This window comes from Lagenorhynchus albirostris, chromosome 2, assembly GCF_949774975.1.
Source record: "Lagenorhynchus albirostris chromosome 2, mLagAlb1.1, whole genome shotgun sequence".
Taxonomy (NCBI): domain Eukaryota; kingdom Metazoa; phylum Chordata; class Mammalia; order Artiodactyla; family Delphinidae; genus Lagenorhynchus; species Lagenorhynchus albirostris.
In genome coordinates, this window is record NC_083096.1 from 167767506 (window position 1) to 167795440 (window position 27935).

General features: G+C 45.5%; 1 protein-coding gene across 1 annotated transcript; it reads left to right on the forward strand.

Moving 5' to 3' along the window:
• Positions 1–4908: 4908 nt before the first annotated feature.
• CNR2 (cannabinoid receptor 2) lies at positions 4909–26687 on the forward strand. Its single transcript, XM_060142767.1, has 2 exons — positions 4909–4979; positions 24446–26687. The coding sequence occupies exon 2, from the start codon at positions 24491–24493 to the stop codon at positions 25571–25573; it is 1083 nt and encodes a 360-aa protein (XP_059998750.1). The 5' UTR covers positions 4909–4979; positions 24446–24490; the 3' UTR covers positions 25574–26687.
• Positions 26688–27935: the final 1248 nt, after the last annotated feature.

The following is a 27935-nucleotide window of genomic DNA, read 5'->3' on the forward strand; positions in this document are numbered from 1 at the left end:
CTCCCAGAGTGGGGTTTGCTCAGAAGGGACCTGGGCTGGTTCTAGAGCCATTTCTCCACCTCTGTGTTATGGACATTGTGAGCTGAATAATTCCTGTGTCCTGCGCACGGTAGGATGTTTGGTGGCATTCTTGGCTTCCACCCACTAGATGTCAGTAGGATCCCCTCCCGGTGTGACATCTTCAGATATTGCCAGAGGTCCCCTCTGGGTGGAGCTGCTAGATAAAATATAGAATGGCCAGCTAAATATCAATTTCAGATAAACAACAAATAATTTTTAGTATATGTATGTCTCAAATATTACCATCCTAGATTTTTACTCGCTGAATCTAGTAACTCCACCTCGGGGGCAAAATCTCCCTTCTTGAGAATTACTGGCCCAGATCTACCCCTTGGGGTCTGGGGTGTGTGTGTATGGGGGTGGGAGGCATTAGGTGAAAAGATCTGATGACATAATTAAAGGCCATTACCCTAGGGGGTGAGAACTTTATTGTACTCATCTTTGTATCCCTAAGGAGAAGTAGGTTCTCATTAAATATTCTAGCTCATAACAGGTGTGAGAATAGTTTGAACTGTATCAGGTGTCGGACTGGGCACTGGCTACACACTCCCTGCCCTCCGGGATCCCATGGTCCAGCAAACATAAACTGAAAATGGTGTTTGATTTGACCCACTTAGCATTTTTAGAAGATTTGACTTTGTGGTCAACATTCTAAAATTGGAAGCCACTACATAAAAGTCAGGTTTTCTAGTATCTGTTGAAAAATGTGGTACATCTTCCAAATGCTTGGAACATCTAGCAATCGGGACTGCACTCCCAAGTAGCAAGGCTTGCCTGGAGCTGAGAGATGTGTTCCCCGTTTCCCCTGCAGTCCCCACCACTCCTTATTGCCCCCTACCAGCATCCTTCACCCATTTATGTTATCTGCCTGGTGCCTGTAGGCATTTGGATTTCAAAGCTCTGGTGGGGAAGAGCATTAGAATGGAATGTCCTTTTAGGTGATCTGTGTAAAAAAAAAAAAATGGGTGCATTATCCCCATTTTACAGGTGAAGAAACTAAGGTTTAGGGAGGTTGAGTGAATTGCTCAAGATCATAACAGCTAGGCTGGGATGGATCCCAAATCCCATGACTCCAGGGCCTATGCCCTGGCCAGAGATCCCCATGAGAAACAATTCAACTGTAAGGGCAAGGACGTTGTGACACTGGGTACCCAGAGGGGAAGTGGTGACAGGGACGGAAGGCCAGAGCTGCCCACACTCACTCATCTGTGAGAAAGCAAAAGCAAGAGAACGCTGGTTTGAGGGCAGCAGCCCCACAGGAGCTCTGACTGGGACCCAGGGCTGGGCCTTAGACACACAACTGCCAGGACCCCTCAACATCCAGCTGGGTCAGGGAGCTCAGCCAGGGACAACCGTGAGTAGCTTTTTGTGTTGTCTTATTTTGGGCTTCTTCCTCATTCCAGAAAACCTGTGTTCTTACCTTATCCTTTCCCTCCAGGGTTGTAGGAAGCTGGGTGCGACTGCCTGGGGCCAGGGGGTTGATGTTGTAGAGGACTCCTGAGGTTTTTGAGGACCAACCCCTGGAAGGTTCAGGGCTGGTGCCGTCCTCACCCTTGGACAGGACAAGAATCAGCTCTCAGCATTCATGTCCGCCCAAGTCAGGACACAAGGTGATGATCACGGCCCGCAGAGGGCCTCGCTGTGTGCCAGGTGCTGTGCTAAGGGCCTTTCATGTTTATTTAATCCTCACGATGGTCTAAATCATTCCCCACTTTACAGACGGGGGCTCGGCGACTTACCTGAAGTCATATGGGCGTTAAATGAGAGCTCTGGTCTTGAACTTAGGCATTCTGGCTCCATGGCCCACTCTTCAACCACTAGGCCCTCCTGCCTTACAAGGTACAGGCCTAAACAGCAGATGGTGGGCCAGGAAAAAACCCCAAAAGACTAAGGCTGGAAAAGACCATCTGGTGAGTCCCAGCCTTTGTTTTACAGGTGGGGAACCTGAGGCACAGAGAGATGCAGCTTGCCCAGTTGAGGCAGCTCGGTAACGTAGTGTGATCTAGTCCACACTAGACCCAGAAGGCTAGGGGTCCACTTCCCTGGAGGTTCCACTCAGCGAACAGTAGTGTTGACAAGCGTGTTCTGGGGTCAGTGCCCAGGTGCGAACCCCAGCGCAGCCTCTAGTAGCCCTATGGCCTCAGACAAATCACTCCACTTCTCTCCCACTCAGCTTCCTCTTCTGAGAAATTTGGGCCCGGGACCATCAGTCACAGGCTCGTGGGAGTGTCGATGGGATGATACCGGCGCTAGGATGGGTACCTGTGCTGGGCTCAGCAGGTGGCTGAGGTGGAGATTCTGATCTTGACTCCACCTGCTCTGGCCCTGGATTAGAGATGAGGATAAATGAGGCTGCGCGCTGTTTTTCCCTGGAACGGGTGGCATGTAGACACCTTCAGGGCATAGAGACCAGGACTGAGGTGGGGGAGGGGCTGGGGAGGAATCTGGGGAGGCCTGGGAGGTGGCACCCGACGACTCTGGCCCCAGCTCTGCATCCGCCTTCTGGCTCACCTCGAGACGGCCCCTAACCTGCCCTGGGGCCAAGCATCAATTTCTATCAGTGAAGCATGTCCTTCATCCTTTGGCTTGTTAAGGTCGGGTTAAGGTGGGAAAATGGCAGCCCGGCTCAGCTGAGCAGAGCCCTCAGCGCCAGTCTCTTTTCTTCCTTCCTCATCTTGTTGCATCTATGAATCTTACCTCACGCTCTCAGATATGCATAAAATGTTCTTTGATTCGTTCTTTTTTTTTTTTTTTTGGCTGTGCTGGGTCTTCGTTGCTGCACGCAGGCTTTCTCTAGTTGCGTTGAGCCGGGGCTACTCTTGGTTGCGGTGCCTGGGCTTCTCGTTGCGGTGGCTTCTCTTGTTGTGGAGCATGGGCTCTAAGCACGCGGCTTTCAGTAGTTGTGGCACATGGGTCTAGTTTAGTTGCTCCGTGGCATGTGGGATCTTCCCGGACCAGGGCTCGAACCCGTGTTCCCTGCGTTGGCAGGCGGATTCTTAACCACTGCACCACCAGGGAAGTCCCTATTCATTCTTATTAAAGCCCATTCAATAAGACTCTGAGCCCCCATCCTCCTGAACTGGTCAGTAACTGAACCTCAGTGTGTACGGAGCTTCCCCTGCCCCCACCCCCACCTTCAAGCATCACACATCAACTCTTAGGGTCACCTGCAGAGCACAGAGTGAGAGAAGCCACCCAGGCTCCTCCTTTGGTGAATGCCCCTTGTCCAAATGGGTTGGATCCTCTGAAGTCCAGCCTGGAGCCCGGGTTCTTTGCCAAGGCTCGAATCCCCTGTGTCTTGGGTTCACCCTCAGGGTATGCCACCTGGCAACTTTCCCCAGAGGTCCCACCGTCTCCCCAAGGCACTTCCAGGCCAGAGCCCAGGTCCCCAACACTCAAGGACCCATGACCTCTGGTCCCCTCCCTGTGTGGGGCCATCTCTCCTCTCTCCTCGGCTTTCGATCACAGATGCTGGCTCTTCTCTCCCCACCCACCTGGGACACCAGCTTAACCTTCTTAGGTTTTTCACAAAGGACAGGAAGAAGGGCTGTCTTCCAACAGCTTCTGCTTTCCACCCCACCCCTGCGCAAAGTCTCTGAGCCGGGAGACGCCAAGGGCACTCTAAAGGGAGACAGGCTGTCCTACCCTACAGAGGAGGAAAACCAAGGCTCAAAGGCAATGGGTACTCGCTCAAGGTCACATGGCCGACGAAGAGAGGAGCCAGCATTGGGTCCTGCTCTGCGGGTTCCAAAGCTTGTGCTGTCCATCACCGAATCCTGTGGAAGACCCAAGTCTCCCTCACCAATTAGTCAGGAGGCCCTGGCTGAGCCACATCACCTTTCTCAACCTCAGTCTCTTCAACTCTAAATATGAAGCTATGGTAGCATTATCTACCTGTCTCAAAGGGGTGCTTGTTTATTTTCTGAAGTTAACATTTACTGAGCTTTCTAGCACCATATGCTGGAGCTCTGCTAGTCCTGAAGACTTACCTCTTTCAATCCTCACAGCAGCCTGTGGGAGAGATGCTGTCACTACCCACATTTAAGAGGTGAGAAACTGAAGCTGACACGGGCTTAAGACCTTGCTCAAGTTCACACAGCTGGTCACATGGCAAAGCCAAGACCCAAACCCAGGTGTGTCTGAATCCAGAACCATGGTACATTGTGGTGAGAATCAAACAGGAAAACAGTTGTGGGAAGTGCCTCGTAAGCAGTAAGGTGCAATGCAGGCTCCAGGGTCAGCCCTCTTCCAGCAGAAAAGGACAAGACCATTATTCCCTATTCCCACCATATCCTGGAGAGATAGGGTCCACAGAGCATGGGGTGTGTCCTGCCCCCACCCCCATGCAGCGAAGACCCCAAAGGAAAGAAAATAGCAGACCAGGGCAGATCAGTGGGGTAGGTCAGGTGGGGAGGATCCTCCCCAGTGTCATTAGACCCAGGCGTGGGAAGGAAAGCTGTGGGTATCCCATCCAAATGGGGAGGATGTTTGTGGGATCTCGGGCAGAAGAGACAACATGGGTGGGTTGGGCGTCCTGTGGGTTTTGCTGCTTCTCTTCTCCTCCCCCACCTGCTCCCACCTGCACAGGGGAGGCCCCTGATCTGCTCACCCAGTGAGTCAGAAGCAGCCCCTCCCACCAAAGCCCCCCTGCCTTCCTCTCTGGGGGTTGCGGCCACTCCAGAGTTCCTCTTTGAGAATCACAGCTGCATTCACAGTGTTGCCTCTGTCAGAGTTCAATGAGTCCATCTTTTATGTGTCTCCATGTATCTGCCTGGATCCTGGGGAATCTGATGGAGCCAAAAGCAGGAGATGGGAGCCTGCTGAGGACCAGGGGGGAGTGAGGTGCTTCATGGACCTTCTCTAAGTTGTCACGTAATACTTATTGGACAGATGAGGCCACCAAGGCTCAGACACAGCAGGTAAATGGCAAAGACAAGAGTCAAGCCTGGGTCTGTCTTTCCACTACTTTCCACCAGCTCTTCCCAACAGGGAAGAAGGTGTTCCAGAAGGTTCACATTATTAGAATGTTTTCATTTTTTGAAAAATTAGTGAATAATTATTTTGCCATTTAAAAGATATTTTTCTCAGGGTGAGAGCTTCTTAAGATACACGGGAATCAGGAATTTCCTGGTGGTCCAGTGGTTAAGACTTGGCACTCTCACTGCCAGGGTCCTGGGTTCGATCCCTGGTTGGGGAACTAAGATCCTGCAAGCCACATGGCGCAGCCAAAAAAAATTTTTTAAATAAAATAAAATAAATGGAAGAATCAAAAGCAGCAGTTAGTGGTGATCAAACAAACAATAACCTCATGACCCCCAACCAGGCTGTTCATCATTTGGCCACTGGAGTGGCTTTGGCTGATGCAAGGTTTTACATTGGTCTTATTCTTAATCTTATATTGCTTAATTTATACCTTTTATGAACCAGTGATTAAATAAAGGAATCAAAGTGAACACTGAGGTCGAATACACAAGGAAATAGGAGAAGGAAGATGATGACTCCCCTGCAGATAAGTCTCAAGATTTATTATTTGCATTTATCTGATCAAATTCCTTATATACCTTGTCATAAAAATTCTTGTGAGTTACAAAATGTTAAAAAGAGAAAATAGGGCTTCCCTGGTGGCGCAGTGGTTGAGAGGCCACCTACCGATGCGGGGGACATGGGTTCGTTCCCTGGTCCGGGACGATCCCACGTGCCGCAGAGCGGCTAGGCCCAGGAGCCTGCGCGTCCGGAGCCTGTGCTCCGCAGCGGGAGAGGCCACAACAGTGAGAGGCCCGCATACCGCAAAAAAGAAAAAGAAAAAGAGAAAATAATATGTACTCTTTCTTTCCCTGTGTTGGGCATAAAGGTAATCTATACCTGCAAGGCATATGCAGAGAGGTGCTTGCAGATAGGGACCTGAGAGCTATTTTATCTTACCATACAACAAACATAACATTCTCTTTTAAAGTACAAATCAGATTTTTTTTTAATTTGTTTATTTATGGCTGTGTTGGGTCTTCATTGCTGCGTGCGGGCTTTCTCTAGTTGAGGCGAGCAGGGGCTACCCTTCATTGTGGTGCATGGGCTTCTCATTGTGGTAGCTTCTCTTTGTTGCAGATCACAGATTCTAGGCACACAGGCTTCAGTAGTCGTGGCACATGGGCTCAGTAGTTGTGGTGCACGGGCTTTGTTGCTCCGCGGCATGTGGAATCTTCCCAGACCAGGGCTCAAACCCGCATCCCCTGCATCGGCAGGTGGATTCTTAACCACTGTGCCACCAGGGAAGCCCTACAAATCAGACTTTTAAGCACCAAATGCAAGAATGCAAACCCCCGACTTATGACAGTGATCTCGCAGGGCCTGCGGGATCTTAGTTCCCCAGCCAGCGATTGAACCTGGACCCCTGGCAGTGAGAGCGCTGAGTCCTAACCACTGGACCACCAGGGAATTCCCCATTTCATTCTATTTTAATGTCTATTTGGTCCCCCCATAAAACATCACTTTAAAATTTGTTCAGCAACCATGCATTTTCTTCTGTCATGAATTTAAAGCAAATCAAGCACATATGCCACTGTAAAGTGGGGAGAAGTCAAAATTTGTTTTTATATATTATGCATATAATTTAAATAAAATAAATGTTAGGGAAATTTTGGAAATAATACACTTATTAAAAATAGTACATTTGATTTAGGGGGCTTCCCTGGTGGCACAGTGGTTAAGAATCTGCCTACCAATGCAGGGGACACAGGTTCATGCCCTGGTCCGGGAAGATCCCACATGCCACGGAACGACTCAGCCTGTGAGCCACAACTACTGAGCCCACGCACCTACAGCCTGTGCTCCGCAACGAGAAAAGCCACAGCAACAAGAAGCCCGCGTAACCCAACGCAGAGTAGCCCCCGCTAGCCACAAAAAAGACCCAACCCAGCCAAAAATAAATTAATTAATTAATTTTAAAAAAATAGTACATTTGACTTAAAAACAATTCCTTTTTCATGGACCATAGAAAATTATGATATAGCCCAAATAATTCTCATGGGGGTTTGTAAAATTATATTTTACTGTGAAATAGTTCCTGAGTCAGGAGAGATGAGAGATGGTCTAGTCCAACCATCTCATTCTATTTTATTTTACTCTTTAAATTTTGGATATGATCCTTAAGTAATCTGGCAGAGAAAAATGCACACAAAAACAATAAACGTAATAGCTAACGTTTATGAGGATCTGTTAAGTGCCAGCCAGGCACTGTGTTATGCGTTTTCTACCTGCCGCCCGCCCCATTCACCCCTCGCAAGCGCCCTGTGGGGAGATAATTTCATTATCCCCATTTTACAGATGAGGACACTGAGGCTCAGGATAGTGAGGTAATTTGCCCAAGAGCCCACAGATTTAACAAGGGGGCAGAATCAGAACTCACAACTGTGACTCAAGGCTGCCTCTTAAACCTCTAACTATTCCCTTCTTATTCTGAGCTGATCCTTACCTGTTCACCACCTCTCTTCACAGAAGCAGGGGATAGAAATCCAGGTTACCCTGCAAGTGGGTATACTGAAGGAATCAGTATTGCTGGATCTGATCCCAAATCCTAGGCCAGAAATGGTAATGTGCTTTCCTCTTCACGGCCACGGAGGCCAGAAGCCAGACAGATCCCCAAACACACGTGAATTCATTCTATCACAAAAGCCTATCGTGGGACTTGCATGAGGGTCAGCTCCACGGATGTCTGGCCTCTCCTTATCTGTCCATGGCCTGAGTGCCCACACTAGGTTTCATTTAGCATCAGCCGCTGTCCAGCTGTCCCTGTGACCCTCCAGCCACTCTGTCACCACTCACATCTTAGCGGCCTGCAGCCCTACGACTCAGCCTCTTTACTGATGCCAGTTCCCTCAATTATACAATGGGAGTCATACCACTTCCCTCATTGGCTCGTCGTGTGGAATATATGAGTTCATGTGTAAAGGGCGTAGCATGGAGTCTGGCCCACAGTATACAATAAGTGCTCATTCAGTGTCACTTTCTGTCTTTGTCGTGAGCACTGGTGTGTTTCAAGAGCTGAGCCTCCAGGGCTCTGCGCGTCATCACCCCACCACTCCCGCCTCTGCTCAGGGACCAGCCCAAATTGGAACCGCCACCCCCACTGCTGCAACCCTAGAAACAACCAGAATCAAGATTAGGGAGGGACCACACCCTTTGGGATCTGGCCAAGCCAGGAAGAGGCAGAGCAGCCTGAAAGGAAACCACAGGGGATTCAGAATACCCCCCATGCGGTTAACCTTTTCCTACTCTCTGCTATACAGAGGAGCCACCATGAAAAGTCCTCAGCATCCACTAATGGCCTCTCTGCCCCCCCTCCCCCTACCCCATTACAACGCTTTGCTTGTCCTACAGAGAGCACTTCATGGGCGGAGGGGGCTGACCAGCCACTTCTAGGTGTAATTTTAACAGTTTTAACAATGCTCCTAAACCCACCTGCTCCCCACGTCATGCTTCCCATTGACTCCTGACCAAGCTTCCACCAGCAGCAAGTACCCCCAGGGTGAGGGGAAGCCAGAGACTCTTATCGGGCATTTACACTTTAATGATTGAGTTCCTAAAATTTTCTGTAATAGGTTTTCTTTGAAAGAGGAGGATAGGGACTTCCCTGGTGGCGCAGTGGTTAAGAATCCGCCTGCCAGTGCAGGGGATGAGGGTTTGATCCCTGGTCTGGGAAGATCCCACATGCCATGGAGCAGCTAAGCCCGTGCACCACAACTACTGAGCCCGCATGCTGCAACTACTGAAGCCCACGCACCTAGAGCCCGTGCTCCACAACAAGAGAAGCCACCACAATGAGAAACCTGTGCACCGCAACAAAGAGTAGCCCCCGCTCGCCTCAACTAGAGAAAGCCTGCTCACAGCAACGAAGACCCAACGCAGCCAAAAATAAAAAAATTTATTAAGAAAACAAAAAAGAAAGAGGAAGATAGGCCTTTAGTTCCTATTATCAAGATGAAGATAACCAGCACAGAATCAGAGTGAAGCCCTGAATCGTAGAGATACTCCCTGCAGGGGCAGAACTAAGACACATGTCTTCAGACAGCATGTCAAGGTGCCCATCCTGAGACTCTGAACCCTGGGATCTGCTAAAGCAGGAAAGAGGGAAGCCTATGTACTTACAGTATTTCAAGAACCGCCCCCCCCCAAAGGATAGAGGTCCCCAGGAGAAAGCTTCAGGATCTGACTGAGGGTGATGGGCCTGGGCCTGGGTTCAAATTGGGCTTTACCCTCTGTATGACCTTGGGCAAGTCACTTCATTCCCCTGTGCTTCTATCTCCTCGTCTGTAAAAGAGGGACGTGAGAATAGCACCACCTTCCCCTCCTCGTTGTGAGGAGTAACTGAGTTTACACGCAAAGCCCAGTGCTTGGCACACAGCAAGCCACTGTCATTAAGGTACAGTCCCCCCTACCCTGCGATCCCCCTCTCGCCCATATATTCAAGGCGGGCAGGTCAGGCTCTAAAAGGCTTTCCCTATGTCCCCTTGCCACAGAAGCTTTGAGAGTCACTTTTGAAATGTTAAGCCAGGCGTGCCCTTCCTGCTGATGTATATTCTATCAGTCCGTCTTTTCCCCCATAAATCGAACAGTTGTGTCTACTTTGCGAATCTTGAAGAAGGTAGCCCTCCCTCAGGATTTTCACAAGTGTCACAGAACTCCTTCAACCAATTCACTGGACCAGGCAGCGTTCTAGGGCCCTGAGATGCAGCAGGGAACAAAACAGACAGTGAACCCCGGATCTCTTGGAGCTGACCTGTCAATGCCCTGGCAGTTAATGGTGGTGCTGGAGGCCCTGGTTAGAGGAAATGGTCCAAGGAGGAAAGGAGGAAAAGGAGACCAGGGAAGAGACTGTTGCCCAGAGTGTGAGAAAGACCCCCGTCCCCCTCCATCCAGGCTGGCCTGCCTTCCATGGATTGGGTCTGGCACCAGCCGTAGCAGAGCAGCCTGGCTTTGGGTTCTGATCCTGCCACCTACAAGCTGTGAGACACTGGGCAAATCCATTCAGCTGAACCTCACTTTCCTGATCTCTAAGATAGTGAGAATAAAGCATTTCTATCTGCAAGGGCAGTTTGCAGGATAAAGGAGAGAGTGCAGGTAAAATGCCTCCTGTAGTGCCTGCCACAAAGGAAGCACGGGAGACAGTGAAAAATTCATTTTCCTCATACGCTTTAACCACAACGACACATTATAACAGACTGAATGCAGAAGCAGATGAGAATCCAGCTGCCTGGCAATAAAGACATCTGCCCCCCCAAATTATTTTCATTAAAAACATGTTATTTCTATTAACACGTAACAGCTTTATTAAATATTGTTTCTAAGTTGTCAGTTTTGGTTTCTACCCAGTAGGTGTTGAAAGATGTAACCTGCAAGGAAAGCCCTTTAGGATCTGGGTAACTTTTGAGATGGTAAAGAGGTGCTGAGCCCACAGAGTTTGAGAACTGCTGCTCCAGGCGTTCTCGCTGTTAGCTCTTTTTCCACCTGACGAATCCCCGCACCCACTCCCCGCCTCTGCCTGGCCCCGGCCCCGCCCCAGCCCGCCCCAGTTGTGTGCAGTTGATTGCACAACTCACAAACTGGAAGAACGAGGTTGGAAGGGTTTTGAGATCTCATCTGGTGCAGATGGACATTCTGAGAAGGGGACTGTTTTGCCTGAGGTTCTCAGGCATCAGTTCCACCCAAAATTGGAACTGGAATCCAGACTCCTATCTCCTTGGCCCAGGGCTCTCCTCAGGACTGCAGGCTGTCGGGTACTGACTTCTTTACCGCAGCCTGGTTAATATCCGTCAAGCTCCCAGACATACTGTCAGCTTCCTGCTCACTCAGCTCCAAAAGTCCTGACCGGAAACAGGATCTTCTCCCTCTGCTCACCCCCTCTCTCCTGCCTTTTGCCTTCCTCCTTGACCACGCCCCTGCCCTCACACCAGCCCAAGGGCATAGCAGACATGGCATTGTCACTCTCATTTGTTGCCAACTAACAAAGAACTTGAGAAGTGAGGAGAGGGACTTCCCTGGCAGCCCAGTGGTTAAGACTCTGCGCTTCCACTGCAGAGGGAGCGGGTTCCATCCCCGGTCAGGGAAACAAGATCCTGCATGCCACGTGGCATAGCAAAAAAAAAAAAAAAAATTTTTTTTTGAGGAGAAAGCTACAATATGTGTACATATTATATATACATATATAATCTGCCATCAGTGGCGGGCTAACTGTGTACCAGGCACTATACTAAGCATGATGCTATCCCAACTAGTCCTCGTGCTTCACCACCGATGAAATGTGTACTATATGTTATTCCCATTTTACAGATGAGGAAACTGAGGAAAAGAAGTGAATGAAGTAATTGACTTTATCCAAGGGCACAAAGCTAATAATTGGCTGAGCCAGGACTGGAAATCAGCCTGACTGGCAAATCCATGCAGATCAGGACTTCACCAGGCTGATGGGGACAGGACTAAAATCTACACCAGCTAATAGTAGCAAAGGAGGCATGACTGAGTGCAACTGGTCAGAGAGGAAAAAGACAAAAAGAGAAAAGAGATGTGATTTGACCCTGGGACTAAAGACAAAAGATTGCCTGTGTCTGGCGTCACCTGGGCAATGTCATGCATTAGATCCTGTCCCTTTATCAACTTGACTTTGTCATAACATAAAGGCTCAAGTCTGGCTTGGCCTGCCACTTGCTGTGAACTGGGGGCAAGTGACTTGCGTTCTCTAAACCCATTTGCTCAAGGAATGCTACCTGCTTCATATAATATCCATGAGCCCTTCCCTGCTGTGCAAACTGTCAAGTATGATCTGAATGTGGGCCTTATGAGTCTGTTCTCTGAAAGGGAAGTTGCTAGAGTATAAGGTAGTTGAAAAGAAGAAGAAGATATTTGAAAAGACTCAACAAAACTGTCCTGTGGGCAGATTTCAGGTCTGTTAATTTACCGTGTAATGGCTTGGAGGTAAAGAGTGTAAAGCAATAGGATGGGACCCTGGGTCTTCAGAGGAATGAACAAGAGCACAGGTTCCTGACGCCCCCAGCCAGTCTCTTAGCAACCCTGTACCCCAATTTCCTCATTTATGAAATATTGAAAATAATAATATCAGGTTTAATTGAGATACTGAAGAGAAAGTGCTAGTGCAATGCCAAGTGCCCATCACCACTATCCTCCAATCTTCTTTTCAGATGGCAGTATGGAGGCAACAGAGAGTAAGTGACTTCTGCATAGAATTAACCAGTGCCAGAGCCAGGTTCAAACCCTGAGTATCTGCTTCCTAACTTGGGACGCTTTTCTTTCTACTACATTGCACACACGCTCTGTCGTTCATTTAGGCGGCCAAGCTACTGCTTGTTTTAAATAATTATTTCATCTGCACATCAAGAATGCTGGTATTACAGGGAAAATATTTTTGCAACTCAGAAGTAAACTTGTGAACAGTTAAAAAAAAAAAAGAATTCAGGTATTAATTTCCCCAGTTACAGATGAAGAAACTGAGGCTCAGAGAGTTTGAGTAACTTGCCCCTAGGTCACACAGCCCATCAGTGGCAGAGCTGGGATTTGAACCCTGTAATGCTTCATTCCGAAGATGTGGCATTTAACCTTCGCTACAGTGGAAAGAGGATTCAGGCATCATTTAGCTCAATTCCTCCTGGGAGAGAGGCTGGAGATGATACAGATTAATGAAGAAGGAAGGTCCAGGGAGAATGAGTGTCCAGACAGCAGGTGGTGACCCCACAGACCCCTGGGCAGGAATGATGAATGGTGAGTAGACAGCAGACTTGGGACAAAATCCTTCAGCCCCACAAGGCAGATTCATGGGGACTGGGTTTCTTTGATGACCAATAGACATTTGAGAAAGGAATTGTAGAGGAGACCTCAGTGATGATCTTTTGCCCCAATTCTTTAAAATACAAATGCTTTCCTAAAAGGACTGGAGGTGGCCTATGTTATGAATTAGGGCAGTGGAAATAAAAGTGAAGCACTAGAGAGACTTCTCTGGTGGTCCAGTGGCTAAGACTGCACGCTCCCAATGCAGGGGGCCCGTGTTCGATTCCTTGTCAGGGAACTAGACCCCACATGCCGCAACTAAAGATTCCACATGCCGCAAGCCACAACGAGATCCCGAGTGCCAAAACTAAGATCCGAAACAGCCAAATATATATATATATATATATTTATTTAATTTAAAAAAAAGAAAAACACTAGGAACTACTAAAAGGAGCAATAAGTGAATGAGGAACCAACCTTGAATGACCCAGCACTGCTGGCTTGTACTGCATTTAGCTCTGAGCTTCCTGGCAGCTGAGGGAAAAGGAAACACAAAAGTTTGTCTGAAGAAACCTGCTTTTTTCCTAATCGACATTTGTTCATTCATTTGTTCAATAAGTTGATTTGAAGATACTTAAGAGCCTACTTTTTGCCAGGCCCTGTGCCCAAGGGCTGGAAATCCAGGAGGAAAGTACTAGAGAAATCAGCTTGGGAAATAACCCCTTTGGCAGCCCTTTGCGTCTCTCCTCTAAGGCAATTTCTATACTCTGCCTTGCATCGATAACCTTCTCCTGCGACTCATATCACTGGAGAAATTTTAAGTTCCTTCTTCCACATGCTGGCCCACCTCCCCTGGCAAATTCATTTTAGGAATGACTATCCTGGTGCTCTGTTTATAAGGTTAAGGATCCTGGACGGCTGCCAACCTTCTAGTTAACTCTCTGCTTTCAACCTGTTGCTTGTGTTCCCGCCTCTTTCCGGAAGTCTGGATCTGTGGGCCAGGGACACTATAGTGAGAAGCTCACAGTGAGGCTTAGGGTGCGGGAGGACTGGGACAGATGGACAATGTCTGCCATGACTTGGGAATGGGGAGTGGTGGCTTGGGGGCCATCAAATTGCCTTGCTTATGTGGGCTGAGTTCCATCTCCATAGGGCTGCTTAGCCTAGCTTGGGTCCTTCATCAAAAGATCTCCACCAAGAGTCTACTGTGGGCTCTTTTTGGTGTGAGGGCGAGTAGAACACAAAGATGCCACCAATCCTTGACCCAGATTCTCAAAATTAGAAGCTCACAGGGAGCAATATGAGGAAAAGACACAAATAATGGAAGGTAGACAGTGATCCATGCATTAGGACTCAATGAGTTTCATCCTCGTAGACAGGTAAGGAGAAACCAGAGAATGCTTCCTGGAGGAGGTGGCTTTTGATATAGGGCCTGAAAAACTAAATAAGATTTGGGCAAAGGAATATAGCCCACAGCCCAAAACTCCACAAAACTTTCTTGCAACTGCAACCAAGTGCTACCAAGCACGGAGGGGAACTAGGAGAAGAAAGATGGAAGGAAGGCCCCATGACACCCTTCCTATGGCTGAACACAGTACCAAGAGCCCTGCTGGGAAGCAAGTCAAGAGCCTCAACTTGGTCTATTACTAATGGATCATTCATGCAGGTCAAACAGGTTTTTTTTGGTTTTTCTTTTTTAATGTGATGGTCTGGACTTCATGGTAGTAAAGTGTCCACTGAGGATGAGTGAAAAGCTTTCTATATGCCTAAGTTCTCAGATGACAGTTGGACAAGACCAGCACAGAATCCTGTAAGAATCCTATAAACTAATTCTACTGAGTATGTCCTGCCATTCATTAGACACATACTGGAAGCCACCATTCATTAGACACATACTGGAAGCCACCATTCATTTCATAAATTTCTATCACTTGATTGTACAACAGGGTGATAGGGGTAGTATTCCTCCTAGTTTACAGATGAATGAAACAGAGGCTCAGATAGATGAAGTAACTTGCCCAAGATCACACAGCCCACGAGGTACAGAGCTGGATTTGAATCCAGGGCTGGTTGAATCCAAGGAGGTTTGGTTGCCAAGCCTGTGACATTGTGATCCAACATTGCGAGTTTCCCAGAGGAGACCTAAGAAGTGACCTAAGCAACCCACTTGCTTTAAAGATGAGAAAAGAAAGACCCAGACAGGAGAAAGGACCTGCCCAAAGTCACTCAGTGGCAGAACAGGGACTGGAACCCAGGCCTCCCCACTCCCAGTAAGAAATAAATATGTTGGCTCCCGGTCTCCAGTCTCAGCTTCTTACTGCACTTGTAGCGGCCACAATCAAAGGGCCAGCTCCTTCTCACTCACACATGGTCCCCAGTGCCTTTGGGCTTTCAACACAGCAGTACAGAGGGGCCAGCTGTGACAATGGCATGCTTTCACTTCACACTTTCAGTTCAGGTCAGTAAAACCCCCAGGCGCACCTTTTCCTGAGCAGCTTCCCGGCACTCAATGCGCGCTTCGCAGACACTCAGCAGGAGTCAGGGCTCCAGGTCCTGGACACCCACTGCAGCATGGGCATGCTCTCTGGGGAAAGAGTGTCATGTAGTTTGGGGGTGTGGCATTTTTCTTAGGTAGGAAAAGCACTTGGTTGTTTGCTTCTGTTTTAATACTACATTTGTACCATGTCAAGTCACAAAATGTTTTCACACGCATCAGTGGTTCCTAATATTTGAAACTCCACTGACATGCTGATTAAAAAAAAAAAAAAATGAACCCTTTCCTCCTAACAAACGCACTGACATGAAGTCTTACCTACACTTTGAAAGGAGTGGTACCCCATCACAGCCTCCCCATGGACCTGGTTAAAGAGCCAGGCGGGAGATTGCCAGCCAATTTGGTTTTCCCAAGGAGAATCGGACAGGTCTTGTCATTGTCATTTCACAATGAGAAGAGGGGCTCAGAAAGCTGAAGGGACTTGCCCAAAGTCACATGACAAGCCATGCAGAGGTGGAACTGGAACAGTTGTGTAGCACAGCAAGCGCTGAGTCTCTCTCTGCGCCGGGCGTTCAGACCAGTCCTTGCCCGGGAGGAAGGTTCATCTAGAAGCCAGAAGCTCTGACTCCAAAAGGGATTTCTATCTGCTCAGAGGGAAGGCAGACAGGGAGCTGGGTTTCCTGTTGCTCTGTGCATCCTGTTGTCGGATGTTTTCTTGTTAGGACCTCCATCCAAATGCCTGCATTTCCTGGCCTTACTTTATTTGCACAATAACCATAGGTTGGTGGCCACGCCAGGCCTGGGTGAGGCACAAATACCAGCCACCACCACCCCGGCATCCCTCTTCTAGGCTGGACTCTGCATGGGGTAAGCCATTCTCTGATGGTGGGGGGCTGTTTTCTAAGGGAAATATGGCAAGAGAGTTGGAGGGGGATGGGACTGGGGCTGCGGGGGTGCAGGGAGGAAGCTTCCAGAAGTGGGAGGGTGGATATGGGAGCTGAGAAAGGCTTACACTGTCTCTTATTCATGTCCAGGGCTGAGAACTCGGCTAGCACCATTTCCTGTCTCACTCTGGGGTGGCCTTGGCAACATTCAGGGCATCCATCTCAGGGAAACACTCCTTTTCAGCTTCTCGAAATAGGGTCACTTCTATGCTTACAGCACGAGGGTTTTGATTGTGGTTTGGGGGATGTGTTCCAGCTCTGCTGCTGATTTGTTGGGTGATCTTAGAAAATTGCATCCCCACCCTTAGACTGTTTCCTTGATGGTAAAATGACAGAGGTGGATTAGAAGAGAGGTTTTCAATCTGTTCCTTGGAGTCTGAGGGCTCCACAGAGGAATCTGGGCTGCCTGGAAGAGAGGACAGTAGGTGACATGAATTTAGATTTTTACCTGATTTATGCATAGGTGTTCCATTGATGGTAAAAAGCATTCTGCTCTCTTAAAATTTTAAAAACACTGGATTATAAGAGCTGCCACTTATTAAGCTCATATAATGCTCCAGGCACATTACTGTCAACAACCTCACTAAGCAGGTTGAATTATCCCCTTTGAAGATGCTCCTAATAATAATAATAATAACAATAATAAGCACTTCCATACGTTATATTAATTTACTGAAATCCTCACAAAAACCCATTTTACAGATGAGAAATGGGAAAACAGAGGCATTAAGTATCTTGAACAAGGTCACCAGGCTAGGATTTGAACCTACCCTGTGTGCTCCCCTCCCCCTAACACTCTTACTTGGGATCTACACATTGGCAACAGCCGCTTTCCATCCAAATGGGTTTCATTCATTAAGCAGTTTTTGTTTGTTTGTTTGTTTTGGCCCCGCTGCGGCTTGTGGGATCTTAGTTCCCCAACCAGAGATCGAACCTGGGCCCTCAATAGTGAAAACGCAGAGTCCTAACCACTGGAATTCCCCATTAAGCAGTTTTTTAGCACCGACTAGGTAGCAGGCACTGTGCAAGGCACAGAAGACCCAGAAATAACGAAGGCTCAGTTCCTGACCTTGACGAGCTGTGCATCCTCCTCCAAGTAGTTTAACGTCTCTGAGCTTCCATTATCTATGAAATAACAATAACCACAATTCCTATATCAGAGATTGTGTGGATTACTTCAGATTGTGGCTGAGAAAAAATATTTTGTAGAAGTTAAATTGCATACAAATGTTGGTTGGTGCAGTTATCAACCTGGTTGGAGAAAAGACTAATCAGAACTGGTTATAATATATACAGAGTAAGTCTAGGAACTTGGTGTGTGACTGCGTGGTCGTGGAAGTTTTCACTGGGCGAAAGACAAGTCCAGAAAAAAGATGAGCCAAGGAGAGGAACCCCTGGGGCAAAGGTGCAAGAAAGCAGAACTATCTGAGGAATGGTGAGGCAACCAGTTGAGCCCAACTGGGGCTGCCTACAGCAGCTGCAAAGGAGTACTTCTGACCTTGTCTTGCTGTCACCAGACAGTACAGCACGTTGGGGTGGGCTAGCGCTGTCCCATGAGCCCCTTGTCATTTAAAATGTTCTAGTACCCACAATAAAAAATAAATAAATAGTGGGATAGGGAGGGTTGGAGGGAGACGGAAGAGGGAGGAGATATGGGGATATATGTATATGTATAGCTGATTCACTTTGTTATAAAGCAGAAACTAACACACCATTGTAAAGCAATTATACCCCAATAAAGATGTTAAAATAAATAAGTAAATAAATAAATAAAAAGCAACGCCCCCCAAAAAAAAGAAACGGGTGAAATAAATGTTTTTATTTAGCCCAATATATCATTTCAACTGGTAATTAATATAAAAACATTACTAATGAGCTATGTTACCTTCTTTTTTCCATACTGTCTTTGAAATCTGGTGTGTATTTTACACTCAAAGCATATCTCCGTTCAGACTAACCACATTCATGGTGCAGGTATAGACAGAACTGGTGTGGAACCCCAGTTCTCAACTCTTAAATAACTAGGTCATCCTGAGCAGCTTCCAAATTAAGAACAGTTCAGTGAAGTGTCGAGCTCTCTTCTAAATATATTTTATGTATTAATTCACTTAATCCTTATAACGTGAATTATCTATAATGGTGGGTTACCATCATTATCCCCATTTTATGGATAAGGAAATTGAGTGAGTACAGGGAGCCCAAACAGCTTATCATTCCTAAATCTTCTTCCGCTCTAAAATGAGCATAAGCACACCCACCCTGGAGGTTACTGTGAGGGGAGGTTTGAAAATGCAGCGAAGGTCTTCTCACCCAGACACACCAGGAAACCACTGCTTGGGAACCACAGACCTCGCTTGTCCCAACTCCCACTCCCTGATAACCTCTAGCAAGACCAGCAGTAGGGTGAGGAGAGCGAGGCCCTCACCATGGGCACAAAATTTAAATGGGTGCCAAAAAATTATAATAAATTCTGTTTTGAGTGTAAATAAAATATTTAAATCTTATAAAATGCTGTTGTGAGTTTTAATGACCTACTTTTCCATTTTTCAAAAGTAACTACTTTTTAGTGTTTTAGTGTTTAATGTTTTGAGAGGGGAAGAAAAGCCAGTAAAGAATACAGGGAGGGGCTTCCCTGGTTGGCGCAGTGGTTGAGAGTCCGCCTGCCGATGCAGGGGACACAGGTTCAAGCCCCGGTCCGGGAGGATCCCACATGCCGCCGAGCGGCTAGTCCCGTGAGCCATGACCGCTGAGCCTGCGCGTCCGGAGCCTGTGCTCTGCAATGGGAGAGGCCACAACAGTGAGAGGCCCGCGTACCGCAAAAAAAAAAAAAAAAAAGAATACAGGGAAATGTCTACATAGAGGAACACATTTTTTCCCTTTGCCTCAGGCAAGACATTGCTTTCTAGTCTAGTCCGAGGAAAAAATCTGCACTCGCTCCTGCTTCTCTAGTTCCTCTGCCACTGTCCGCGAGTTCTCTTCTCTTTATCTACTCTATAAATCCTCTACATTCTCCTAAGGGACTGGACTTTGGGCTCAATGGTGTGATGTTAACATTTATCCTTGTTGACACATATAGTTCTAGTTCATTTTTTACTGTTTCATTTATTTCTGTGTATGGATGTACTATAATTTATCTATGCATTTTGCAATTGATGGACTTTTGTTGGTGGTGGTGATGGTGGTTTTCTTTTGCTATTTCAAAAATGCTGATTGTACATGTCTCCTTGGGCACATTTTCAGGAGCGGAATTGGTGCATCTCAGGGCAGCGGCTCATCTTCAACTTCACTAGATTTTGCCAAACTGCTCTCCACAGTGTTTGCCCCAACTTACACCCCCGTCACAGTGCTGACCGTTCGCACTCCACATCCTCTCCAGTACTCGATATTGTCAGATTCATCTTTTTGCTGATCTGATGGGAGTGAAACTTGCCTTTCTGTGGATGCTATTGAGGTTAAACGTCTTTTTAAAGGATTATTGACCATTTCTCTGTCATGCCTGATATTTTTCTTATTTGTAGGTTCTCTCCTTCATCCTAAGTAATCTTGCCTGAGGTTTGTCTGTTTTATGATCTTTTCAAAGAACTAGTTTCGGTCTTTGTCAGGGCTTCTTATTCTCTGTTGTTTTACCATGTCATCAATTTCTGCTCTTATTATTTCTGCCTTCTGCCTTCTTTGTATTTTTGCTGTTGCTCTTTTTCTAATTTCATGAGTTGGATGTTTAGCTCATGAGTCTTTTTTCTTTTCTAATATGAGCACGTAGGCCTATAAATTTCCCTTTCAGTACTACTCAGATACATCCCACTCATTTTAATATGTTATAATTCTAAGAATTTTCTCATTTCCTTTATGATTTTTTGGCTCAGGAATTATTCAGGAGCTTCAAACCTGTGAAGTTTGTTACTTACATTTTTTAAGTTCTTGATTTCTAAATAAATTGCACTGTGGTCAGAGAACATGGTTTGTAAGTTACAGACTATTTAAAGTTTGTTGCAATTTACTTTTCACCTAAGACAAGACCAGTTTTGGTAAATGTCCACATTTGCTTGAAAACAATGAGTATTCTTTAATTATTGGGTGCTGAGTTCCATATATGACTATCAGATCAAACTTATTAATTGCATGTTCAAATCTTATATATCATATTAATTAGTATATTGTCTGCTTAATTTGTTAAGTTCTGAGAGAGGAATGCTAAAAATCACTGACTATTCAATTTCACTTCAATTTCACAAATATTTGTTGAGTATCTACTATGTACCAAAAACTATTCTAAACCCTTATATCAGTGAACAAAAGAGTCAGTTCCTTGACCTTATGGAACTTAAATTCTAGTGGAACAGATAATAAACAATAAAGATTATGTAGGGTAAATTATATGTTAGAAGGTGATTAGTGATATGGAAAAAATAAAATATAGAGCAGAGTAAGGGGGACCAGATGAGCAGGAGGGTGGGGTGAGCTACAGTTTTAAATACGATGATAGGGTAGATGTCTTTGAAAAGGCAAAATTTGAGCCACAACTTGAAGAAGGTGAGATTGACCCATGCATAGAAAAGAGTGTTCTGGAAGAGGGAACAACTACTGCAAAGGCCCCGTTGGGGGGCGGGGGGGAGTACCCATTAGTAAGCCAGTGTGGCTAAAGCTAGTTGACCAAGGGAAGCATGGTTAGTAGGGAGGTCAGAGAGTCAGTGGGGCCAGAACACACACAGCCTTCTAGGCCACTGTTAGTACTTTAGCTTTTACACTGAATGGAATGGGTGCTGTGTGGGGTTTGGGACAGAGGAGTGACATATTTGAAAAGGATCTGACATATTTTAAAAGGATCACCTTGGCTGTTGTACTGAAATTAGACAGGCCTGGTTAAAAGCAGGGAGTCAGTTAGGAAGCTATTGTAGTAAACCAAGTAAGAGATTATGCCTGATTTTTAAAATCCTAAATTAGATCAATACCTTTACTCACTTCCTAAATAAAGCTTCAACTCTATTCATCTCTCTTGCCTTGTGTTACTGTCATTCACAATTTTACTTCCAGTTTGTTTTTATACCCGCCAAATCAGTCTCAGTCATCATTATTATTATTGTTGCTTTATACGTATTTTTTTATTTACTCATACATTTATCAATTTATTTGTTCACAATTCCTGCTTGCCTTTCTGTTCTTCCCTCTGTGAAGAATTTCCTTCTTCTAATGGCATACGCTTTAGAGTTCCTTCAGTGAGAGTCTGTTAGTGGACAATTCTACTTGTATTTCTTTATTTTGAGTGATAGTGTAGCTTTTTTCCCTCTATCTTCTGGCTATTATTACTGTTATTGGAAAATCTGCTTTTAAATTTAATTGTGATTCCTTTGCCTTTTCTCTCTGATTGTTTTAAATTTTTTTTTTAAATTAAAAAAATAGTCACTTTGTCTTTGGTATTCTGAAGTTTTATTATTATTATCATTAAATAAATATATTTATTAATATTAATATATAAAATAAATATATTTCTTAATAAATAAATATATTTATTAATAATAAATAAATTATATTTATTATTATTAAGTTTTATTATTATTACTGTTATTGGAAAATCTGCTTTTAAATTTAATTGTGATTCCTTTACCTTTTCTCTCTGATTGTTTTAATTTTTTTTTTTAATTTAAAAAAATAGTCACTTTGTCTTTGGTATTCTGAAATTTTATTATTATTATCATTAAATAAATATATTTATTAATATTAATATATAAAATAAATATATTTCTTAATAAATAAATATATTTATTAATAATAAATAAATTATATTTATTATTATTAAGTTTTATTATTATTACTGTTATTGGAAAATCTGCTTTTAAATTTAATTGTGATTCCTTTGCCCTTTCTCTCTGATTGTTTTAAATTTTTTCTTTGTCTTTGGTATTCTGAAGTTGTATTATGCTATATGTGAATGTGGAATTCTTTTTCTGTTTGTTTGGTTCTTGCTGGTTGGTTGGTTTTGTTTTTGACCCTGCTGTGTGGCTTGTGGGATCTTTGTTCCCCGACCAGGGATCGAACTCCGGCCCCGGCAGTGCAAGCGCCAAGTCCTAACCACTGGACAACCAGGGAATTCCCATTGGTTTGTTTTTAAAATTCTGTTCAACACACGACTATATATAAAATAGATAAACAACAAAGTCCTACTGTATAGCACAGGGAACTATATTCAATATCTTGTAATAACCTATAATGGAAAAGAATCTGAAAAAGTATATATATATATATATATATATATATATATATATATATATATATATATAAACTGAATCACTTTGCTGTATACCTGAAACTAACACAACATTGTAAATCAACTATACTTCAGTTTAAAAAAAAATTATGCTCGAAGTTCACTGTGATTTCTGAATCTGAAGAGTCATGTCCAGGAGAATTCTGGGCAATTCTCCACTAGCATCTCTTTGAATATGGCCTCCTCAATGCCCACCACCAATTTTATTCTTCCCTTCTGAAACTCCAGTTAGATATATTTTAAACCTTCTCTTTCAATCCTTCCTGTCTCTTAACCTCTCTTTCATATTTCGCATCTCTCTATCTCCTTGTGCTGCATTTTGAGAAGTTTCTTCAGATCCACCTTCTAGATCAAAGCTTTTCAGCTAGTCTCTTCTGCTCTTTAACCTACCCTTAAGGGTTACTGTTTTCAATGACTTCATTTTTCACTTCCAGAAACTCTACTTGATTCTTTTTCAATTCTGCCTAGTCTCTCATTAGGTAATCATGGTTTTGATACCTTATTGTTTAATCATATTAAACATATTCGGACTTCCCTGGCGGTCCAGTGGTTAAGGCTCCGTGCTTCCAATGCAGAGGGCGGGGGTGGGTTCAATCCCTGGTCAGAACTAAGATTCCACATGCCGTGCAGCCAAAACAAAAAAACAAACAAAAGCTTATAAACATATTCTATAACATAAACCCAAGAATTGTATGAATTCTTGAAAGTCTAATTCTACTGTCTGACATTTCTGCTAACTCTCGTTCATGTTTCCTTGTGCATTTTGTAAGTTTGCATTGTGAGCTCAAATTCCATGGGCCTTTATATGTGGAAATCTTGTGTGACCTGGATACGAGAGTATATCCTTCTAGAGAAACTCAGAGTTTGCTTTCTAATAATGTCCCATACAATATTTGGGTGCCCTGTTTGTTTTTCTCAATATTTAGGACATTCTTATACTAAGAATGACTCATTATCTGACATTCAAATTTATCTGGACTCCTATAGTTTATCTGGCAAATCTACTGGTGTGAAACCCAAGTCTTGTCTCCCATCCCTAAACAGTTGTTAAAACTTCAGCATCTTACTTACCAAAACTGGCAAACAAAACAAAATAAAACATCAATGCAAAAAACCCTCCACCAGATCACTCTGGATTCCATTTCTTCTCGGTTTTGATTTTCTCTCGGTTTTTGACCCTTGGAGATTTCCTTACTTTCAAAGGGAAGTCTTAGGTGTAGTTTTCCGGTTTTTTAAAAAAAGACCAAAAAAGGCAGGTCACTTTTATTTTATTTCTTATTTTATTTTATTGAGGTATAATTGACATGTAACATTATACTAGTTTCAGGTATACAACATAATGATTTGATATTTGTATACACTGTGAAATGATCACCACAGTAAGTCATTAACATTCGTTACCACACATAGCTGCAAATTTATTTTCTTATGATGAGAACTTTTAAGATCTATTCTCTTAGCAACTTTCAAATACAATATTAGTAACTATAGTCACCATGTTTTACGTACATTCCCAAGACTTACTTATTTTATAATTGGAAGCTTGTACCTTTGAATACCTTTACCCATTTTGCCCCCCGACCCCAACCCCTGCATCTGGCAACCACAAATCTCTTCTCTGTATCTATGAATTAGTTGGGTTTTTTTTTCAGTTCCACGCGTAAGTGAGATCATATGGTTTGCAGGTCGCTTCTGCTTCTTGAATTCCCACATGCCTCTCCTAAGGCAACCAGTACAGACCTAGCACCCCACTAGGATGAAGAAAGGGTAAAATAGGGAGAAACCAATATAAATCGCTGTTTCAACATATGATCCATCGCACAGGTAAAGTGTTTGGTTAGAGTCAGTGATTGTATGAGGTCATTATTGCGCTGATTGAAAAAGAACTCATTTCTTCTTCTCATTGTACTACAGCAAAGGCTTCTTGGTAAGCCCGGCAGAAGCCGAGGGACCCAACCCATGGAGATATGCTGGAAGATACAGGCAGGCAATGGCTCCACTGATGGCTTGGATTTCAACCCCATGAAGGATTACATGATCCTGGGCAGTTCCCAAAAGATAGCTATCGCGGTGCTGTGCACCTCTCTGGGCATACTAAGCGCCCTGGAGAATCTGGTGGTGCTCTACCTGATCCTGTCCTCACAACGGCTCCGCAGGAAGCCCTCGTACCTGTTCATTGGCAGCTTGGCTGGGGCTGACTTTCTGGCCAGTGCGGTCTTTGCCTTCAACTTTGTAAATTTCCACGTCTTCCATGGCTTTGATTCCAAAGCTGTCTTCCTGCTGAAGATTGGCAGCGTGACTATGACCTTCACGGCCTCTGTAGGCAGCCTGCTGCTGACCGCCATTGACCGCTACCTCTGTCTGCACTACCCACCTACATACAAAGCCCTACTCACCCGTGGGAGGGCACTGGTGACCCTGGGCATCATGTGGGTCCTCTCAGCATTGGTTTCCTCTCTGCCTCTCATGGGATGGACTTGCTGTCCCAGGCCCTGCTCCGAGCTTTTCCCCCTGATCCCCAATGACTATCTGCTGGGCTGGCTCCTGTTCATTGCTGTCCTCTTCTCTGGCATCATCTATACCTACGCACATGTCCTCTGGAAGGCCCGTCAGCATGTAACCAGCTTGGCTGAGCACCGGGACAGACAAGTGCTCGGAATGGCCCGGATGAGGCTGGATGTGTGGTTGGCCAAGACCTTGGGGGTGCTGCTGGCTGTGCTCTTAATATGCTGGGTCCCGGTACTGACCCTCATGGTCTACAGCCTGGCCACCACTCTAAGCAAACAGGTCAAGGAGGTCTTTGCCTTCTGCTCCTTGCTCTGCCTTGTCAACTCCATGGTCAACCCCATCATCTACGCCCTGCGGAGTGGGGAGATCCGCTCCTCTGCCCGCCACCGCCTGGCCCACTGGAAGAAGTGCCTGAGGGGCCTCGGACCTGAAGGAAAAGAAGAGTTCCCGAGGTCCTCAGTCACTGAGACAGAGGCTGATGTGAAAATCACCCCAGGGCCAGATTCCAGAGAGCTGTACTGCTCTAATCACTAATGAGGTCACTTTCACAATTTTAAATAAGCCAAGTCAGAAATCATTTCAATCCCTGGAGGAGAGTGTCTTTGATCCTCTCATCTTACTTGAACCAGCCCCAAAGGCCTGGACACTTACCCCTTTTCACTGAGTGTTGGCACTGACCCCTGGAGGGTAACCTGGCCACGCCTGTCTGCACACAGTCTGTTGGGTAGCCAGGCCCTGTGAGGAGCGGCAAGGTGGGCAGGAGGCAGGAGGCCTGGAACAGGCTCATTGCATGTCAGGACAACCTTCCCCACAAGACGGCTTAGTGCCTGCATTCTCTAGAGACCACGGGAGCCAAGCGGAGCCTTCAGCCTCAGCAGTAAAGGGCCTGGAGGAAATCTGGGAAGAATGGATCACTCTCCTGGGATCTCAGGATGGCTGGCTAGCCCTTCTTCCTGTTTAATTGTTGGGTCCACCTTGGCTCTAGAGCTATGAAAGGCCCTACCTGCAGGTCACCCTTTCCCACAGAGGACCAAGAACTGCAATGCAATGAGGACCTAGGATGTGGATCCACCTCTTGCAGAGATAACCGACAAGCCCCCAGTTCAGGGCATCTTGTCATTATGGTACCGGCCCTCTCTGACACCCTGGTAATCCCCACTCACAACCATTGTGTCCTCCTAGGTATGTGGGGAATACAGAGGAGACTGGGATCGCTTGAGATGCAGATTGGTTTTGTGAAGACCTATTTGATAGTACCACTGGAAGCAGGCAGTGTCCCAGGCTAACCCAACTCCAAAGAAAAGGAAGATATTCACAGGGATTTTATAAATCCCCGAATTGTTCCCGGTCATCCCTCAATTCAGCCCCCTTGTCTCCTCCACCCCCATGCCCTATAATGAATAATAAGCAGAGCAAGTGGGAGGAGGGGGAAATTCCCTTACTACGTGCCAGGTGTGGTTCTGACATCCCACAGTCCATCGTCTCCAGCAAGGATTCAGCCCCATACTTTTGGAGATCCCAGGACACCCATATCTTAATATCAGGGAGGCTAGGTTCCTACCAAAGGGGCTTAAAGCAAGAGAAACTGTTGATGGTGCGGAGGACTGCAGAGGAATCCTAATGCAATTATTTGGAGCTACAGATGGAATAAAAGGAAAGATATTGATTAAACGTGTCTTCATTTAATACTTACAAGACGAGGTGTTCACTGTTCATTCATTCATCCACCCATCTCACAAATATGTGCCAGGCTCTGTGCTAGGTCCTGGGTGTCCAGCCATAAATGAGACTCTGCCCCTGTCTGATGGGGCTCACATTCTACATTCTGGTGGGAAGAGAGCCAATAAAAAAAGAAAGAAGATGATTACTGGTGGTACAATGAAGGAAATCGTCAGGGTCGTGGGATAGAGATTAACTGAGGTAACATTAGGTAAGGTATAACTACTGTGTGCTCTGGTCATAAAAGTCAACTGGCTTTTACTGAGGTTTTACTATGTGCCAGGCTCTGGGCTATGTGGTTTTAAATGAGGGATCTCACTTAGTCTTCACAGTAACCTGATGAAGAGGGTTTGGTATCCTTATTTTACAGATGAGGAAATCTCTGAGAGGCAAAATCACTTGCCTGAGGTCACACTGCTAACATGTACCCAAAGCTGGGGTTTTCAACCCAGTTCTGTTTGACTCCTAAGCCTCTTTACCACTAACCTCTTGGCCTAGTTCAGTCAAATTCTGCTCGATTAGGATAGTAATAATAAATAAGTCTATAAATAATGATGACTTCAATAATAATAAGTCTAAATATGTATAAAGTATAAGTGATAATATGACTTAATAGGTCCAATAATAATATTAGACTTTTGTAACATCAGATTGCTGCAAACTTAAGATAATAACTCATCATTATTTCTCAACATACTTCATTTTATGCCCTGTATTAAACTTCCTGCAACAGTTTTCCACAAAATGAGTGGCTTATAACGACAGAAGTTTATTCTTTCACAGGTCTGGACTCTAGAAAATCAAGGTGTCAGCAAGGCCATGCTCTCTCCAAAGTTGCATGGGGAGGATCCTTCCTTGCTTTTTCCAACTTCTGGCAGCTCCTGGTGTTCCTTGGCTTGTGGCAACATAACTCCTACCTCTGCCTCTGTCTTCACATGGCCTTTCCCCACCCTTTATCTCCAGGTGTCTTCCTTTTTTTTAAATTGAGGTATAGCTGAGTTACAATGTTATATTAGTTTCAGGTATAAAACATAGTGATTCGGGCTTCCCTGGTGGCACAGTGGTTGAGAGTCTGCCTGCTGATGCAGGGGACACGGGTTCGTGCCCGGGTCTGGGAAGATCCCACATGCTGCAGAGCGGCTGGGCCCGTGAGCCATGGCCACTGAGCCTGCGCGTC